The 19,735-nt window shown below is 41.7% G+C and overlaps 1 protein-coding gene and 1 long non-coding RNA gene across 4 annotated transcripts in view; both read left to right on the top strand.

Moving 5' to 3' along the window:
• The window catches only part of mylk4b (myosin light chain kinase family, member 4b), a 40,874-nt gene extending 32,442 nt beyond the window's left edge, over positions 1 to 8,432 (top strand). For all 3 annotated transcript variants that reach the window (XM_034081872.2, XM_034081873.2, XM_034081871.2), the window contains 11 exons: positions 537 to 912; positions 1,366 to 1,589; positions 2,613 to 2,718; positions 3,887 to 3,980; positions 4,737 to 4,846; positions 4,935 to 5,076; positions 5,365 to 5,435; positions 5,515 to 5,643; positions 5,728 to 5,959; positions 7,043 to 7,091; positions 7,196 to 8,432. In XM_034081872.2, coding sequence (XP_033937763.1) covers positions 537 to 912; positions 1,366 to 1,589; positions 2,613 to 2,718; positions 3,887 to 3,980; positions 4,737 to 4,846; positions 4,935 to 5,076; positions 5,365 to 5,435; positions 5,515 to 5,643; positions 5,728 to 5,959; positions 7,043 to 7,091; positions 7,196 to 7,206 — 1,544 coding nt within the window. In that variant the 3' untranslated portion in view covers positions 7,207 to 8,432. The remainder of the gene's footprint in view (positions 1 to 536; positions 913 to 1,365; positions 1,590 to 2,612; positions 2,719 to 3,886; positions 3,981 to 4,736; positions 4,847 to 4,934; positions 5,077 to 5,364; positions 5,436 to 5,514; positions 5,644 to 5,727; positions 5,960 to 7,042; positions 7,092 to 7,195) is intronic.
• A 9,700-nt stretch (positions 8,433 to 18,132) lies between these two features.
• Positions 18,133 to 19,271, top strand: LOC117444986 (uncharacterized). The gene is made up of 3 exons (XR_004551915.1): positions 18,133 to 18,210; positions 18,577 to 18,795; positions 18,881 to 19,271. It is a non-coding gene; the product is annotated as an uncharacterized lncRNA (long non-coding RNA).
• The last annotated feature ends 464 nt before the right edge of the window (positions 19,272 to 19,735 follow it).

The raw sequence follows: 19,735 nt of genomic DNA, 5'->3' as shown, positions 1-19,735 counted from the left end.
ACAGGACACATTTAACCTGGATTTAACTGATTGTTTGCAAGTTGTAAAAACATGTTTCAATATAGTCTTTTGATTCTTTGTTCCTCGGAGAGGCCTGGGAGGAATAAAACCATTTTTAAAGAATTCAAGGTAACATGGGGTGAATAATTGATATGCAGATGGCTGATGCATTCACTTAAAACCAACAATCTTGATAAATATATTTCTCAGAGTAGATGATGTATTTACTTTTACCAAAATGGTGGGACACTATGTGAAAATCACTGTTGGTGCCTTCTAGTGGACAAGGTATGCAATGGTGATGCTTTTTCTGAATAACCTAGGAACCGAGTTTGGCATTTTGAATTGACCATTTATCAAGCCACTACCAAGCTTAAAAATATATAAAATATAATATATACTAGTGTGCATTATAAGTAAACTTGATCAATTCAAGTGTTGTGTATTTTTGCATTGAAAACAGTTTTGAAGTTTCAATGTCACAGCATTCAAGACATTTGTAAAAAATGTTATTTGGTTTGTTTATTCCCACAAAGAAACATCCTCCTTCAATGAGCCGGTGCTGCAGGAACAGTTGGAAAAGCTCAACAGGCAGAACACTGAGCATTCCCATGGAAAAGCAGAGGCCAACAACCAGGGGGGAGGAAGTGGAGGGAAAAGACAGGAGTCGGCAGAGCTGATCCTGAACGGACAATTCACCGCTGAGGTCGAGTCAGAGGACAGGAAGAAGGGCACACACTGGAAAGAGGAGGGGGGGGATCTCTTCCAGGACTCAGAATCAGATGAATTGGAGGAAAAAGTAGAAGATGTTTGTCCAGAACAGACTGTGGAGGATGATGGGAATACAAATCATAAAGGAGAGGAGGAAGAGTCATCAACATTGGATAAAGCCTCTGTCTCACCACAGGAAAGGTATTTTTAGACAATACAATTTCAGAGTTATAATGAATAATAATAATAATAATGCAGCACATTTTTTATTAGAGTGCTTTTGCAGGTGTTCAAAGCGCTTTTACAATTACACATTACACATATTAGACATGTAAGAGTCATTACTGTGGACATTACCCACAGGAGCAAATTCGGGTGAAGTGTCTTGCCCAAGGACACAACGGCCTGACGAGGCGGGTTTCGAACTAGAGTTCACCAACGCCCCTTGATCTGATGATCTTTATGATTATTAATTAGTTTAGTTAGTCATTATTAGTTAGATTTTGAACTTAAGTCACAGGACAAGATCTGTCAATATTGTGTTACTTATATGTCGTTATTATTTGAATGTATACTAGTCAAAGGAGTAACGTTAAATCATTTGGGTGTGGGAGGGTGGGAGAATCAAAATTGAAACAGTTTCTACATGTGTAGCTCTGAGGAGGTCAGCGATGTGGCCACTTGCAGCAAACGTCGTGTCACTGAAGGAGACCTGGTGAAGGACGACCTCAAGAAAAGCAGAGTGGAAGATGAGGAAGGGAAAAACGCTGTGGTGGCAGAGGAAGGAGCGGCTCAAGCCTCCAAAACTGAAGAAGTAAAAACTGAGGTGGAAGAGGAGGGGAAGGAGGGAGAGTCAGCAGAGAAGGAATTTCTTCTTGGTGAGACATTGTGTTTATACAATGCATGAATGCAAAATAATCCAAGAAAATACTTTAGAATATGGGGGTTTAGCTACTTTTAATAATGTGTGATATATGATTTATTTCCCATAATAACAAATATAACTTTTAAACAAAGGGGCCCTTTATGCTTTTATGGGTTTCCCTGTCCTGTACTGGGTGTATAGGTATTTGTGCATGTAAATGGTTTGCAAAGTCTTAAATCACAAAGTTCATAACACAACCCGCCCCCCCGAAACGCCTCGATTACACTCCCTTGTTTACTTTCGTAACATAATGACATCACTACGTAACACTCGTGCTTCTATTGGCTAGCGCTCCAACACATTCTACGTGATAGGCTAAGGGGTGGTTCGTCTCTAATTGGTTGACCAATCACAACATAGCTGTCCAGCTAACCAATCAGAGCAGACTGGGCTCTGGTTTCAGACAGAGGGTGAAAAGATGTGCTGCAGGACAGGCAGTATGTGAAAAATAAAGAGTTTTTGAACATTAAATCAAGGAAACATGTCTCAAATAATACAAATATGAAACCTGAACATTTACCTAAAAGGGCCCCTTTAATTGTACTTTACTGCATGTCAACGCATGTCTCTCCTAATGTTCTAGCCTTTCTTAATCAAGGCAAACACTTTAAAAATACCCTGAAAAAGAATGCAATGCAATAGCAACCTTAGTATTCCCTGCTTTTGGTACTGTTTCAAATGGATTTGTGCCACATTCATGTGCTGCAGGCTCTCCATGTAGATCCAGTTTGGTTAGTTGGTGACATTTAACCTTTCGTGCTTCAGACTTTGAAGCAGATCCAGTGTCATAACACTATGGCTGTTTGAGCGGCACTAACATGTGAGCCGGCACAGCTGGCAGAGCAGATAATGAGACATTGGCATGCTGCTATTTTGATCCACTTTGTTTCTGGGCCCTCTTACTGTACCTCAGTTCTCAGCAAAGCAAGTTCTATTATTTATTTATTTTATCTTAATTTCTTTATCGTTTCTCCAGACGTAAACCCTCCACCGCAAGCACCTTTCGACCATCGCATTGTGACTCCCAAACCCCACCAGATATCCTCCTATTACACCATCAACAGAGACGAGGTCCTGGGAGGGTGAGTACCACCAGATACCCTCTAGAGTTTGTTTTCATATCGCTCGGTTGCAGCGCGCCCTCTAATGAAATAACGCAGGACCTCACAGCCTGGGAGAGGGGACGCCCTAATAGTTTTTTTATTTTAGAAACCTTTTTATTGCCACTCCCAAAGGGAATTACATGAGGGGGCACTTGCGAAAAAGCGGGCCCCTCTGATGTATAGACTAGTGCTAAATTCTGCCTCTCAAGATAGAGATTAGCCCTCAGCACGCGAGAACATTTTTCACATTACTGACATATTGGCACAGTACATAGCCCTAATTACTGTATGGGTGAAGAAGCCACTATAATAATTACATATCATTTTTTAATGACAATTTATCTGAGTAGCTTCTAGAATTAGTCGATTCTTTTTTGGAAAAAAACTAATTAAAAAAAAGTAATTCCAAGAGCACAAACTCCTCCCCCTAACACCAACAGTCCAACATAGATTAATTTACAATGATATAAAACTTTAATTTTTCTGCATGAAATGCTGAAACTAACAATAACATTTTAATTTGATGATGATAAATAACTAAATAGTTACTGTTAGAAAAATCTCATTCGTCACTGCCTTTAGTTCCAATATCAGGATACATTTATTTATTCTTGCAAGAATGGAAGTAATCATCACATACGGTACATATGGTACAACTAGTTCCCAGAACAATGTCCTTCACATGCTTATACACAAGAGAGTGTTACAGTCACAAGATGCAGAATACCGGTTCAAAGCAGTATGCTTAGCTTAGTTCAGATTAGCTAAGCAATACACATGACAGTCATGTCTATCTCCATAGAGGCTGAATCATCACGTTAATCGTTGTCACATAGCTATCCTATGCCTAAAACAGTGTGTCCTGATGCTCTTCTAGGTAGTCATACATCCTGTTACGTACACAGCTACAGTTGGTTATCATGTGCTACTCTGATATAGAAAGGGTACATTCAGTATTTTCCCAACAGTCACAAACACAACATTTAAACAGTTGTTTCTGTTGATGTTGATCTTATCAGTACCAGATTGATGTTTTAGAAATCCCAAATATCTTGTTTTTGGACCTAGGCTAGGAGAATTTATTATGATTTATCTTCTCATACTCTGTATCTTGTATTTATGTATTTGACCCCTCTCTGTGTTTCAGGGGACGTTTTGGGCAAGTCCACAAGTGCATAGAGAACTCGTCCACTCTGATGTTGGCTGCCAAGATCATTAAAGCCAGGAGCCAGAAAGAAAAGGTGCAGTAATAAGCAATTAAAGCTAAATACTTATTGTTGCTAAGGATCATAAAGGATTACATTTTAAAAATAGATTCAGCTCAAAAACCCAGAGTGTGTGGACATGAGAATTTGTCAGCCTCTTTGTTCCTTTTGTAGGTTGTTACATACAAAGAATGTTTTGTTGTTTTGTTGGTGCATGTAAATATATAAAAGCAACCTCTGTACAACAGTTTTTAAAAAAAAATGGTTGCAATACAAAATAAGATATGCACGATTTACAGTATCTGTTTTACATTTATTTTGCTGATCCTTTTATCCAAATAGACAATAAGTGCATTAAACTATATGGGTACAACCAAACAGTTGAATGGATTATGCATGTTGTACATTATCTTCATCAAATACGCTTTACTGGCTAGGTGCCACATTTACAAACATGTGACTACAACTGTACTCGCACATACATTTGTATTCGCTTTTGAATGGAAAGCATTTTCTGTAAAGCAGCTGCAATAAGTCTTTGCTTAATAAACTGCTTACACAATGATATATTACATTACAGGTCTGTCACCATAAAGGAGAGTAAATCAGATAACGGCCATTTAAAAATAAATAAAAGTAAGAATGTATTCATTTTTGGCAGAGCAAACAACTTCCTCTTACTGCATGTGAAACTTGACTTGCAGACATTTGCGTTAATGAACTTCGATACATTTTGCCAGTATAACCGTCTGAGATTCTGATTACTGAGTCTTCTGTCTGTCTGTCTCTCAGGACGTGGTGAGGAATGAGATCCAGGTGATGAACCAGCTGAACCACCCCAACCTCATCCAGCTGTACGCCGCCTTCGAGTCGCGCCATGACATCATCCTGGTGATGGAATAGTAAGTCAGGGTTCCTATGTTGGTACCCTCATATGTTTTCCAAGATCTTCCTTGCTGTAATGTGTCTGCGCTTCTCTTTGTGCCACAGTGTGGAGGGAGGGGAACTGTTTGACCGCATCATCGATGAGAACTACAACCTGACAGAGCTGGACACAGTGCTGTTCATACGCCAGATCTGTGAAGGCCTGCAATACATGCACAAGATGTACATCCTGCATCTTGACCTCAAGGTAAACCCTGCTTCAAATTTTAAATTCTCTCATTAGGAAATATCTTATGTTGCTGTCATATAATTGATGTTTACTTGTTTCTAATCCAAACGCAAGTCAAATATTGTATTCCATAGTTTATACTCTGTTGGTCTCTTTCTCACTTTTTAGTTCATTTATTTCTTTTGGAGTTATAATCCACATAGGGAAGGATTTGTCTGAAAAGCAGTATACAAAATCATCTAATTTAAACAATTGTATTTGTTTTATATTCTGTTTTTATAATCTTTCTCTTTTGTTACTTTTCAGCCAGAAAACATTCTTTGTGTCAGCAGAGCTACTAACAAGATTAAAATCATTGACTTTGGCCTGGCCAGGAGGTAAAATCATCATTATGTATAGTTCAAATGTTGTTGATTCTCTCAGACTCTTATATGTCTGCTTGTGTTTCTCTGACAGGTATAAACCCAGAGAGAAGCTGAGGGTCAACTTTGGAACACCTGAGTTTTTAGCTCCTGAAGTCATCAACTATGAGTTTGTTTCATTCCCCACAGACATGTGGAGCCTGGGCGTCATTGCGTACATGCTGTGAGTTATGGGATGCTCATTCACATAGATGTATAGATATAAAGGAACAGAGTAGCATCCCTGATCTCTTTCCTCTTGTTCCAGGCTCAGTGGGCTGTCTCCGTTTCTGGGAGACGACGACAACGAGACGCTGAACAACATCCTGGCCTGTCAGTGGAACTTTGAGGAGGAGGAGTTCAAGGACATCTCCGACGAAGCAAAAGACTTCATCACACTTCTGCTGGTGAAGAGCAAGAGCTGGAGGATGAGCGCAGCGGAGTCCCTCAGACACCCCTGGCTGTCAGACAGAAGTCTGCACTATCGACTAGATCAGAAGGTAATGAACCACGCTGAGTATTTAGCACCAACTGAATGCACAAACAAATATATATATTTGTCCAATCAAAGCTCTTGTTTCTCCTCATCGGGTTCATTCTTAGGTGGCACAATGCTAGTTTAAGCTGTATCTAAATTTAAAGCAGTCGTGAAGTCTGAACTGTAAAGCCACACATAATTATGAGATTCAATATGATAGGCACAAACATTTGCTTCTTTCAAATGTACACCTTATACATTATAATTTGTTTGATATTATTGTGAGGGACACTTTAGTCAGTAGGTCAGGAAATGAATAAAGTAAGGGATAGTGGCATTGATCCAATTTAAATGTTTATTGTCAAAACATATACAAACTTACGGTGTAAAAATGGTGTGATGCCTGACTCCTAAAGCCACGAGGATAAATCGGACATTTTATTTAACGGGCCCTGGTATGTTCATTTTCAGGATCATATTTGTCATTTTAGCCTCTACTATGACATGTTTCCATGCTTTAATGTGCAGCACCTCTTTTCACCCTCTGTCTGAAACCAGAGCCGAGACTGCTCTGATTGGTTAATGTGTCAGCTCTGTTGTGATTGGTCAACCAATTAGAGATTTTCCGCCCCTTAGACTATCACATACAATATGATGGAGTGCTAGCCAATAGAGTGTTACGCAGAGATGTCACTATGTTACAGAAGTAAACAAAGGAGTCCAATGGAGGCGTTTTCAGACAGGGGGGATTCAGGGGCGAGTGTGTGGAAAAGAAACTCCTTCTGGAGGGTACTTTGGGATTTTAGCCTTTGCAGACCATTTACATGCACACAAACATAATAATAATAATAATAATAATAATAATATAGGGCCCCTTTAAAAGGGAAATAATATGAACAATTATATTTGACAGTGTTTGTGCACAATACATTGATGTACTAACCAAGGGTTGGATTGAAGCGTCGGCTAAAGGAAATGTAATGTAATGTAAAAAGAGACAGGCGCTTGGCAGATCACAGTGACAGTTTGTAAAAAAAACACAAACAAGTTTTCATACAGGTATTTTATGCAATGCACTAATCCATAGGATCCTCTTTCATTGCAGAAAAATAAGTGCCACTCCACACACGACCCTTCTCCAGAGAACCAGACAGGTGAGATTAATACATTCCTAATAGCTTGTAAATAACGTTTTCTTTTTGCATTCTGGCTACTATAATCTTTAAACCTGCATTTATTTTCTCCGTTTCCCTCCCAGAAACACTGTGAGGCCCTCAGCATGCCTTGTAGAGCCCTGGAGCTCAACACTGGACCAATGCTGCTGTACCTGTATGTCTACTGGATTACTACTCTCACATCCTCCTGTCAGTTTAGCAAAAGTTGACTTCTTTTAACGCTGCCATTGAGGCACCAACCATCTGCTTGCATGCTTACTGTCCTGTAGAGCACCAACCTTCAGACTGACTCGGTGGTGTGTAGAACGACCCATATTGCAATGGTGAATCCATAATATTATACACAAAAGTCCTGAACAACTGTCACTTCTACAACTTCCACATCCACTGCAGTTGGAAAAGGTGAAGAAACACTGAAGAAAAGTAACTTAGCATCAAACAAGTTGTTCTCTCTCTGACAATGTCCTGGTTTGTTGCATGCTTTGCACCTTTTGGCCTACTTCTTCAAGGTTTAGCAAACATTTTTAAATAAAATATAGACTGAATGCTTTAATATATTTTTGTGAATACAGATTTTTTTCTTTTTCTTTTCATTTACAAGTCTTATTGAAATGTGTTTATTTCTTGAACATAAGGTAGCGGTAGAACTTGGTCGAAGTTGAAGTCACACCACGTTAATTTATTATGTATATATCACAACACTGCATCTATCCTCTCATTTCCCTGGAAAGTGAAGACATCTCCATGACTGAATACCTTCGGTTTGGAGCCATATTCAGACTGCATTTCTGGTACATTTTCACTGTAGACTTGATTGCTTTCTTTATGCGTTCATGCCACTAGCTTGCCTTTGCTTCGGCAGTTTGGAGTAGCCCTCTCACCTTCCATGAAGGCACAACGGACAACAGAATACTACCTATGAATGATTCGTGTTTATGACTGAAGTGGATTCTTATGTTCATTTATTTACTGGTTCAAACGCCAGACTGTACTTGAGGCGCAAAGCTTTTCTTTTCAGTATTTCACGTAGTTCTGCACATGTATGCTCTGAATGTGTAAATGCACACTTCAGCTTGATGGACAGCCAACAACAGAGAGGACACCAGTCTGTATTTTATTGCCCTTTTATTTCTAATACATGGGAAGTTGGATTAATGTTGTTCACTCAGTTGTCGGTTGTTCCAAGTATAGAAACTGAAAAGCTTTGTGATTTTGTTTATTTTAATTTATGATACCTTTTTCAAGTTTTCTTGTGTAATAATGAGATTATTAAATGTAGAATATAAATAAGCAAAAAAATAAACCACACCAGAAAACTTTTGAAGTGTTTGTGAAAGTTAATTTCTTTGGAAATAAAATGTGAATATTGAAATTGTGCGACACTTGCATTGTAATTGTAGTCATATACGAAAAATATGCCTGAAACGCCTCCATTATACTCCTTTGTTTACTTCTGTAACATCACTACATAACACTTGCGCTTCTGTTGGCTAGTGCTTCAACACATAGCACTGATAGGCTAAGGGGTGGGACATCTCTGGTTTGAGACAGGGTGAAAAAATGGGGGCTTGTCTGGTGCCTTGCGCAAAGCAATACATATTGGCAAAATGTTAGCATATCAGATATAGGCAAAAAATAAATCATACATTTGATCAGTATCAATGGTTCTTTGAAGTACTTATGAACAACTGCAAAGTTTGTCATCACTTCACAAGGTCAGCGGCTGAGATTCCAAACCTCTTCTAATAACTAAGTTCCAACTAATGCTCTCCTCAGTATCATTCACCTGGAACAACAAACACCTCTCTGTGCACAGGGAGGGATTATTTCCTTGTTAGGGAGAGTAAAAGCGAGTGTAGGAAAGAGAAGATGACTAATGTAGTAGGTCAAAGTAGAGAAATCTTGGATAGGAAAATTAAGCCATCTTTCATCACCTGATGTTATTTTATGATCTATTCAAGTCAGCTTTCCAACTGGCTTATAGTTCTGGTTTAACACTGTTAATTTAAGCCTCCCTGTGACATTTAACATTCAACAAAATACCAGATTACCGTCCAAAGATGATCTTGATTCATCAGCGTCAATCAGCATGTGAAGCAAGTGAGAGAGACAGGAGCGGAAGAGGAATTACGGCTCCAACCCAAATAAGTTTAGTTGACATACATCATTTTACAATCTCATCTCAATAACATCTCTGACATCTTCATTTCAATCTCAGTAAAAATAGACAAAACCTTTCTGTTCTCTAATTGGATAAATAATGGGATAGTAAGGGTATTCAAGCTTTTGAAAACAAACATACTGAGACTGAACATGGGCAGATAGGCGTATACATCTTATTTTTATGATCCAGAAGAGACTATTCCCATCAGGCTATACATATTACATTAAAGTTACTAATACCTCTTTATCCAACACTCAGGTATACTGTAAGAGAGCCTTCTCAGATATGTAATTTCAAATAATTCTTTATTCATATGTTGAAGTTGATCCTATATTTATTCATGTAAATATACAGCACTGTCATCAGAGGTCAGGGACATGGAAACCAGCAGGTTGTGCCAGAGCTTAATATAGCAAACAAAGCTGCATACTCTCAAGGGTGTGTGAGTTTCACATTGACAACACTCTGCACAAACAAAAAAGAAAGGAATTTCTTTGTGTTGCTACTGACCCCTTAGGGAAATGTACTTTTCTACAGTTTGTTAGTGGATTCAATGACTATTAAGAAAGAATAGATACATGCCAGGGGAGACCTTTATGAAGAACATTGTAGCTACTGGGTTGATCTAACTCTCCATCTCCTATTTACGGTGGCTGAGAAGTGCAATGGACAATTACAAAGTGTGAAACACTTTAACAAAGCTTGAGACAAATTTACATTTTTATAAAACAAAATTACATTAGCAAAAACACTTTTAACAAGGAAAAAAAACTTTAACATTAACGAAAACAAATTAACAAGATGCAAAACACTTTTACAAAGCAAAAAACAAATTTACAATTTATAAAACACTTTTACCAAGGACAAAACAATTTAACATTAATAAAAACAAATTAACAAAATGCGAAACACTTTTACCATAACTGAAACACTTTAACATTTCCCGAAACACATTAACATTTGACGAAACACTTTCACAAACCAGAATCAAAGCGGAAAGGGAATGTCCATCATACCGGAAGTGACGTGACTGGCTCAAATTTAAGTTTGTTTTGGCGGAAAGACCATAGGTACGAGTGTGTTTACGTTCGGTAAACATGTTTTGTCCGTTTTGTAGAAACAACCTGGGACAAGTGACACCGTTTTGCTCATCTTGTGGACAATCTCTGGAGTGTTTAAAGGACACGGACCAGACAGAAGGACCAGATATCATGTTGTTTACCTTTCACGGTGTAAAAATCAGTTTGCAGACTCTTAAAAGCAAACTGAATCAAGCTGGGTTTTACCGCAGAAAGGGTTATTCCTCTCAAATCGCTGTAATTGACGCCATCAGGTTGGAACTTCGTGGACCTGGACAATTGTTTGGATACCGAACAATGTGGCAGGTACTAAAACAAAAGTACAGTCTTCGAGTGAAGATAGATGATGTTATGAATTTGCTCCGGGAGCTTAACCCTCGAGGCTGCGAGAGGAGATCTCGCAGAAGGTTTATAAGGAGAACCTACCACTCAATGGGACCAAACTATATGTGGCATGCTGACGGTTATGACAAACTTAAGCCATTCGGTGTGGCCCTTTCAGGATGCATAGATGGATTTTCACGTAAAGTACTATGGCTTGAATGTGGTCCAACAAACAATAACCCGAGAGTTATCGCTCAATATTTCCTAAAATGTGTGCGAAACCTCGGTGTCATCCCCATGAGGCTGCGGACTGATTGTGCAACCCAGTCTCACGGCATTTCGTGTTCACCAACACGATTTTTAATCTATTGATTCGTGTTCACCATCACGATTTGCCCCTTTTTTTCGTGTTGTACAGCACGATTTTAAAAGCAATGTATTTCTACTGGTAACGTGTTTCGTGCCTGCAGGCTGCAGCACGTCTTTTTCTCCGGTCGGGTCGTGGAAGACCGGAAGCTGTGTGGTTCATAAAAACATGTTCTTACTCAATATCAAGCCACAATTATTGCTTTTATTTTAAATCGTATAATTTCGGACTTTTGTTGCCGTCTGTGAGGAAAATAAATGGGGCTCAGAGCCTCAGGATACTGAAATCTGTATTTTTAAATATTTCTTTCCTTCTAATTTGTTATTCTTTTCAAAATAACACACTGTTATTTACTCACCAATAACACACAATTATCCTTGCTTTTATTTATTGGTTTAATTCCATAATCTCGGGCTGTTTTGGTGTCCGTCAGGAACTGAATTTCAAAATAAAAATAACCGGAAACAGACGTAGGCCTATAAGGGACATTTCGAGCATCATTGCGATTGTCAACATTTCTGAGTTTAGGATGGCCGAAGACACTACACTACCCATAATCCCCAGCTATCATTTAGGACTACAGTCTTTGCAGAGCATCAAACAGCTGTGTGAAATGTAACGAAACCACGCCAGATTATCCAAAACTGGAATCGAACACCCCCCCAGAACTACACATGCTGGCTATTGTGTTTCGCAAAATGTTCTATGGGACGTCTCTACTGAACGTTTTCGTTTTTCCCACAATTAGAAGTTGCCATTATTAAACACATTGGTGTTATCAAATGTAAAACATATAATTAATAAATGGGTGAAAATCACTTGTGTCCATAATGCGCAGCATTAATATATACCCACATGACAGCTCATTGCTACTTTGTAATTCTACTCCACGACAATTCAGAGGTTAACCTGGTATTTTTACTCCACTGCATTTATTTGAGTTACTTTGCAGATTCTGATTAATGATGTGAAATATAAACAACCCTTAAATCAGACTTTAGTTACACCTGAGTAAAATTCAGGTAAGGTGATTGTCAAGTGCCAACAATCAGGAGAGATATTTGATAGTTGGTGCTTGAGAAGACTAAACATGTATCTGCAATTGACATGAATGGAAACAAGTAATAAAGTATATTCATTACTCGTTATTCTCTACTAATAGTTAATTAAAGACTGTATATTATGGCTATTTTGCACATCCCTTTCAAGATTTTCAAAGGTTTATTGACATATCATACACAACTACGGTGTAGTTATGCAATGAATGAAAAACTTGGGTCACAGGTTCCTCAACAGTGCATTACAAGACATCTATCAATATGTGTGTACCTCCACCATTAAACTGTCATATTCTGCACATTTCTTATTCTATCTACATACATAAGAGTATAATTAATGTGTATAATATCAGTTAAAATAAGTGCTTCAACAAAGTTAACATTGCAGGAAAGCAATATATTAGACGTTAATTACTTTGTCAGGCTTAATATTTAATATTTAATGTTTAAATAAAGGTTAATCCGTTTTCCTGTTTTGCACCTCCTCCTATTAATATCTTTGTACATCCTGCACTAAACTGTTTTATTGTAGAGATCACTTATAGTATCTTCTTGATTTTTTATATTCTATATTTCTATATTTATACTTTCCCCCTATGAAAGTATGTACTCTTAATATTTTTTTAATCACATATAACACATAAAAACAATAATTCAATAACGTGCTTTAACCACTAGGAGGTGCACACAAGGTACACACAGCCATAACAACTTTGTATTATTAGTGTGTATGTACAACATCTGAAGATGTATAGTTTTATGCATGCTTTCACATCATTTTACAGCATATTGCTATACTATTTCAGACTCAGTATTTACATTCTTACATTCAAAGAAAATCAGTAATATCTTTAAAAACTACAGTCCTTTTCTATCAGCTGTGCACCGTTATGGTGTAAATATAACCTATCTATGAATTAGATCAAATGTAAAAGTCAGCCGAATTAGTGTTGATACTGCAAGGAGATGTATTGTGTGAAGAGAAATTGAAGATGTTGTTTAATTTTTGATATATTTATGATCCACGTCAAGTATTCAGTTTCGGCGCCATTTCTTCCAGTTTTTCCAAAGGTCTTCTCATCAGGGCTCTCTAAATAAAGAACTACGGCAGATCTGTAATATGTAATGCAGCCGAACCGTGTATTACAATGCCGTTATGTGATGACTTTCAAAGAGAAAAGCAAGAGCACTCGGAATTATTTTATACTTTTAAAATGTTTTCCGGATTTCATATAATATAAACACCAACTCCCAGCATGCATTGCGGCTAACACATCCAATCAGCGAGCTTAAAACCATAGCTGAGGATTTTTGGTAATCACTGGAAATGCCTACGTCTGTTTCCGGTTATATTTATTTTGAAATTCAGTTCCTGACGGACGCCAAAAAAGCCCGAGATTATGGAATTAAACCAATAAATAAAAGCAAGGATAATTGTGTGTTATTGGTGAGTAAATAACAGTGTGTTATTTTGAAAATAATAACAAATTAGAAGGAAAAAAAGATTTAAAAAATACAGATTTCAGTATCCTGAGGCTCTGAGCCCCATTTATTTTCCTCACAGACGGCAACAAAAGTCCGAAATTATACGATTTAAAATAAAAGCAATAACTGTGGCTTGATATTGAGTAAGAACATGTTTTTATGAACCACACAGCTTCCGGTCTTCCACGACCCGACCGGAGAAAAAGACGTGCTGCAGCCTGCAGGCACGAAACACGTTACCAGTAGAAATACATTGCTTTTAAAATCGTGCTGTGCAACACGAAAAAAAGGGGCAAATCGTGATGGTGAACACGAATCAATAGATTAAAAATCGTGTTGGTGAACACGAAATGCCGTGAGACTGGGTTGGATTGTGGCACGGAGAACAGAATTATGGCTGCAATTCAGTGCACCTATATGCAGAGATGGGGTCGTTACTAAAACAAAGTAATATATCACATATTACTTTAAAAAAAAAAAGTAATATATTGTAGTGCCAGGAAAAGGGAGTCGGAGGCGGTGTATTCAGAACAGAGTTCCAATCTTTATTATCCATTAATCATAGAGAGGTTAACACATCAACTGCTCTGCTTGACGAGCTAGCAGGAATGGGTGCTAACGCTACAGGTGTTCCCACTAAAGGGTCCGTGTGGCAACACAATAAGAGAGGTGAATTATGTCCAATAACGTGTCACCACACAAGCCCCCCCAGAATTCACGTGTAAACAAAATCCGTATGGCGGGGAGGAACAATCCGCCTGCCCCCACGAGACCTGCGCACCGGAGTCGGTACAGCGACCTCCGCCCGTGCGGCCCCTGACTGAGGAGGGACCGGAACAACAGGTCCACACTCCCTGACAGGAATCAAAGCCGGGGGTCGGCCCCATCTCGGCGGCCGAGCCAGCACCGGCCTGTCCACCTCCAAGTGAGCAGCCTTCACCCGGTCAACCGAGACGTGCTCAGCCTTGGGCAAGACACTTCACCTGAACTTGCTCCTGTGGGTATTGTCCACAGTGACCATTGCATGTATAAAACATATGTGTGTAATGTGTATCTGTAAAGCGCTTTGAGCACTGGAAAAAGCGCTATAATAAATGCAAGGAATTATTATTATTATTATTACCGCCCATGTCGACCACCAGGTGTTTTTCACCGTGTTCCAAAACCCGGAAAGGTCCATCGTAAGGGGGCTGCAGGGGGCCTCTGTGTGCGTCGTGACGAATGAAGACGTGCCCAGCTGAGCGTAGGTCCGCGGGAACTTGAGACCCTGGCGCACCGTGCTGAGTAGTCGGGACTGGAGCGAAAGCCTCCGCCGCGTCACGCAGAAAAACTCGCTGGGCCGTGGCAGACCAGGGAGCTGATGCATTTGGGAGGAAATCCCCCGGAACTCTCAGCGGCTGACCGTAGACCATCTCCGCTGTAGAACACTGCAGATCTTCCTTAGGTGCGGTCCTCAGGCCCAGCATCACCCAGGGCAGCTTGTCGACCCAGTTACCGTCCGTAAGGCCGGCCTTGAGGGACGCCTTCATGGAGCGATGAAAGCGCTCGCAGAGGCCGTTAGCCTGAGGGTGGTAAGCGGTAGTCCTGTGCAGCTTAACCCCCAAACCGCCTGCCACAGCGTTCCAGAGCTCGGACGTGAACTGAGAGCCCCTGTCTGAGGAAATGTCTGACGGGGTGCCAAAACGACAAACCCACGTTGCAATGAAGGCCTGGGCAACGCCTGCGGCTGATGTCGAAACGAGCGGAACCGCCTCCGGCCAACGGGTCGTTCTGTCCACCATGGTGAGGAGGTAGGAAAACCCCTGAGAGGAAGGCAACGGACCAACCAGGTCAATGTTGACATGATCAAACCTCCTCTCAGGCACCAGGAAACGCTCCAACGGGGCCTTCGTGTGGCGGTGCACCTTAGCACGTTGACAAGCCACGCACTCCCTGGCCCAAGTCCTCACATCCTTTTTCAGCCCATGCCAGACGAACTTTGCGGCCACCAAGCGCACCGAAGGCTTAACGCCGGGGTGTGATAGGCCGTGCACCGCTTCGAACACAGAGCGCCTCCAGCTGGCAGGGACGCCAGGCCGCGCCATGCCCGTGGAAACGTCACACAGGAAGGTAATACCCGCGTCGCCGAACACCACGTCCTCCAAACGCAGCCCCGCGCCCTCCACCTTCAGAGCCTGGACGCCGGGATCTGTGACCTGGTCCGCCGCCATGCGAGTATAGTCCAGGCCCAACTGGACGGCACCGATGACGACTCTGGAGAGGCAATCAGCAACCAGGTTCGACTTGCCAGCCACGTGCTTAATGTCCGTAGTGAACTCTGATATGTAGGAAAGCTGCCGCTGCTGACGTGCCGACCAAGGCTCCGCCACTTTTGACATGGCGAAGGTGAGCGGCTTGTGGTCGACAAACGCCGTAAATTCACGGCCTTCCAGCATGAAACGGAAGTGCCGCACGGCCAAATAAAGTCCAAGGAGCTCTCGGTCAAAGGCGCTGTACCTGCGTTCTCTGGGCATCAGCTGGCGGCTGAAAAAGGCGAGCGGCTGCCAAGAGCCCTCCACCCACTGCTCGTGCACTGCGCCGACCGCGTAGTCCCGACGCATCCGTGGTGATGGAAATAGGAGCCGTAGATGATGGGTGTGCCAGCAAAGCCGCCTGAGCCAACGCGGTCTTGACCTCAGCAAAAGCGACGTCCGCCTCTGCTGTCCAGTCGATCGCCTGGCCGGGGGTCTTGCCTTTCAACGCTTCATACAGCGGCCGCATGATGTGTGCGGCCCGGGCGATGAAACGGTGGTAGAAGGTCACCATCCCCAGAAACCGGGGCGACCGGGCTGTGAGCGGGCGAGGAAAAGCCGCAACAGCCTCCACCTTCGCTGGCAGAGGTGTCGCACCGCCCTTGGTGACGCGGTGCCCCAGGAAATCAATGTCAGACACCCCGAACTGGCACTTTGCCGGATTGATGATTAATCCGTGTTCGTTGAGTCGTGTGAAAAGGGCTCGGAGGTGGGACAGGTGCTCCTGCACTGAAGTGCTGGCGACGAGTATGTCGTCGAGGTAGACAAACACAAACGGCAGGTCCCGCAGCACCGAATCCATCAGGCGCTGGAACGTCTGAGCGGCATTCTTGAGTCCAAAAGGCATCCGCAGGAACTCAAAAAGTCCAAAAGGTGTTATCACTGCCGTCTTGGGAATGTCCAGGGGGTGCATGGGCACCTGGTGGTATCCACGCACCAGGTCCACCCTGGAAAACAACCCTGTACCGGCCAGATGCGCCGAAAAGTCCTGAATGTGCGGCACTGGATAGCGGTCAGGCGTAGTGGCGTCATTGAGTCGGCGGTAATCCCCGCACGGGCGGAACCCACCGTTCGGTTTTGGGACAACGTGCAGGGGGGAAGCCCAAGGACTGTCGGAGCGGCGGACAATGCCCAGGCGCTCCATGGTTGCAAACTCCGCCCTCGCCACAGCCAGCTTAGAAGGGTTCAACTGCCGGGCCCTGGCGTAGACAGGAGGCCCCTCGGTAGTGACGTGGTGTTCCACGCCATGCTTAGTGGTAAGTGCAGAGAAGGTGGGCAGCGACAGGTCTGGAAACTCGGCCAACAGTCTGAGAAACGTGTCTGCCCCTGACAGCGAGCCCGACAGCCTGCCGTACGCTGCGCTGCCAAGTGTGCACACGAGGGAAGAAAACGTCAAGGCATCAATCAAACGCCTATTCTTAACGTCCACTAAGAGTCCATGAGCACACAAAAAATCCGCTCCGAGGAGGGGAAAAGAAATGTCCGCTGTCACAAAATCCCAGCTGAAACGCTGTCCTCCGATGCACAAACACATAGGCCTCACGCCGTACGTGCGAATGGGACCGCCGTTAGCCGTCGTCAATCGCGGTCCGTGCCCTCCCCGGGTGACGTCTTCACTCGACGCGGGAACTACGCTCCGTTGAGCGCGTCGGAGTCACCAGTGTAGTGCCAGGAAAAGGGAGTCGGAGGCGGTGTATTCAGAACAGAGTTCCAATCTTTATTATCCATTAATCATAGAGAGGTTAACACATCAACTGCTCTGCTTGACGAGCTAGCAGGAAAGGGTGCTAACGCTACAGGTGTTCCCACTAAAGGGTCCGTGTGGCAACACAATAAGAGAGGTGAATTATGTCCAATAACATGTCACCACAATATTACACTACTTCGTTACTCTCTACATAAAGTAACTCGTTACTTTACTCGTTACTTTACTCGTTACTTTACTCGCAGGGCCGGCCCGCCCCTCCCTACAGGCAGATCACGCAGACTGCTAAAGTTTCAAATGTTTTCAAGTTTTCAAATATTCTCTCTCAGTTTCCATAAGACTGATCCAGATCCTGAATGTTTTCCTATCTGACCGTGGCTGTCCTCTGTCTCCTGCTATCTGTATATTTTGCGCAGTCTATCTCTGCTCACGCTGTTGCGTCGGCGTGTTCTCCTGCGTGTTGGCCATGTGTTGCACTGGAACCAGACAGTAGTAGTCATGGTGATGGTGACGTAGGGACCCTACTCACCATCACCATGACTACTACTCTGGAGCGTCCAGCCACATGTATGGCTCATCCATGACTAATCAGCGAGTCCTGGTGGTCCATATTAAGAAAGGGAAGGTAAGTGTCTATCATGATTATCTATGACTTGCCAACACTGTCAGACAAACAACATTTGCTTAACTAAAGTGTATCAGTGTTTATTATAATATATATAATAGCCTGTAGTCTATGACCCAGACTATAAAAGGCCTTTCTTTAGAACTTCTTTTTGGCAGAAATAAAGTTAGAAACCGTGAACATCTAAGCGTGGGTTTTGGATTGAACAGCGGCCTCTGAGGGGACCTAGGCACTATAGGTTGTGAAGCAAATAAATTATTAAATAGACACTCAATGATTTGTTGTTGATTTTACTGGTAACATTTTAATGTAATTTTTTGAATATTTGTATATTGCTTAATATTTCACTTGAAAATATATAAATAGGTCTCAGTTCTGGATGGAGCTATTTGCAGACCTCCGAGATGCTAGATACTTCAACGGGAGTCACGAGCATCAGTGCCTTCTGAGATTCTGCTTCGTTGATGTTATTCAGAAGGACTTGGATAAGTGTGTGAGACTGTGGAACAGTCACAGGATTCGCCCTTCCAGAACAGCATCATGTCCAGGAGGAGTGCCCAATGAACTGTAATACTTGCCACACAGGTAATACATTGGTGATGGATTGATACTTCTTTGTGTTTTTATCTTAAATGTAAATTAATACTATTATGTCTTCTATTTAACATAGATTTGGCTCCAGGGACTGTGGATTTGAGATTGAACAGGCAGAATTGGATGCTGTTCCTGAGACAAGCCTGTCTATAGCTCCATGTGGGGACCAACACATGCAGGAGTACTTGGACTTTGCTATAGAGCGCAATGACCTGCAGAAGCCAGAGAACTGGGAGACTGCATCAGAACTGTACATGAAGCTGAAAGAATATGCTCAGTTATAAAGTAATCGAAAAGCTATTCAGAAGTACAGTAGCACTGTTTCACCACTCCAAATCAGATTTCAGGGCTCAACAATGCTTGGTTTCATGGTTTGTCAGACTGCATTTACTCTTTTCCCTGTGATGTATCCAAAGGATTATGGTACCTTCATCTGAAGACTGGTCCTATTTAGAAAAAAGATATTCCCATACATTTTAAAAATAAAAACAGCATTTTGAAATGAACATGGTTTCCAGCCAATCACAATATTTGTTTCAATGTCATTTATACAGCACCAAATCACAGCATAGTAATACAATAAATATCTTAATCATTATAAAATATAACTGGAATAACAAAAAACAATGCTCCAATTAGCAAGCACAAACAAGGTTATGTTGTGTGCGTAATTGTGTGCAGAAAGAACATTTCTGTATAAGTCTTATTTCAACCATGTGGACTCACTGGAAACCTGAGAATGAATGACTGATTTACAACAAAGAAGCTATGGGTCGCAATGTGAAATAAGTATAGCAAAGTTCAGAGTATTTATAAAGATTGTAGAGGTATAGAACAATACTTTGATATTGTCCCAAACTAAATGGACAACATGAGCTGTGAGAAAAAAAACACGCTCACATCTAACAACGACTATATGAACAACCTTCAT

Source organism: Pseudochaenichthys georgianus, chromosome 4 (assembly GCF_902827115.2).
Source record: "Pseudochaenichthys georgianus chromosome 4, fPseGeo1.2, whole genome shotgun sequence".
Classification (NCBI taxonomy): domain Eukaryota; kingdom Metazoa; phylum Chordata; class Actinopteri; order Perciformes; family Channichthyidae; genus Pseudochaenichthys; species Pseudochaenichthys georgianus.
The sequence above is the reverse complement of the archived record's forward strand: the minus strand, read 5'-3'. Positions and strand labels throughout refer to the sequence as shown.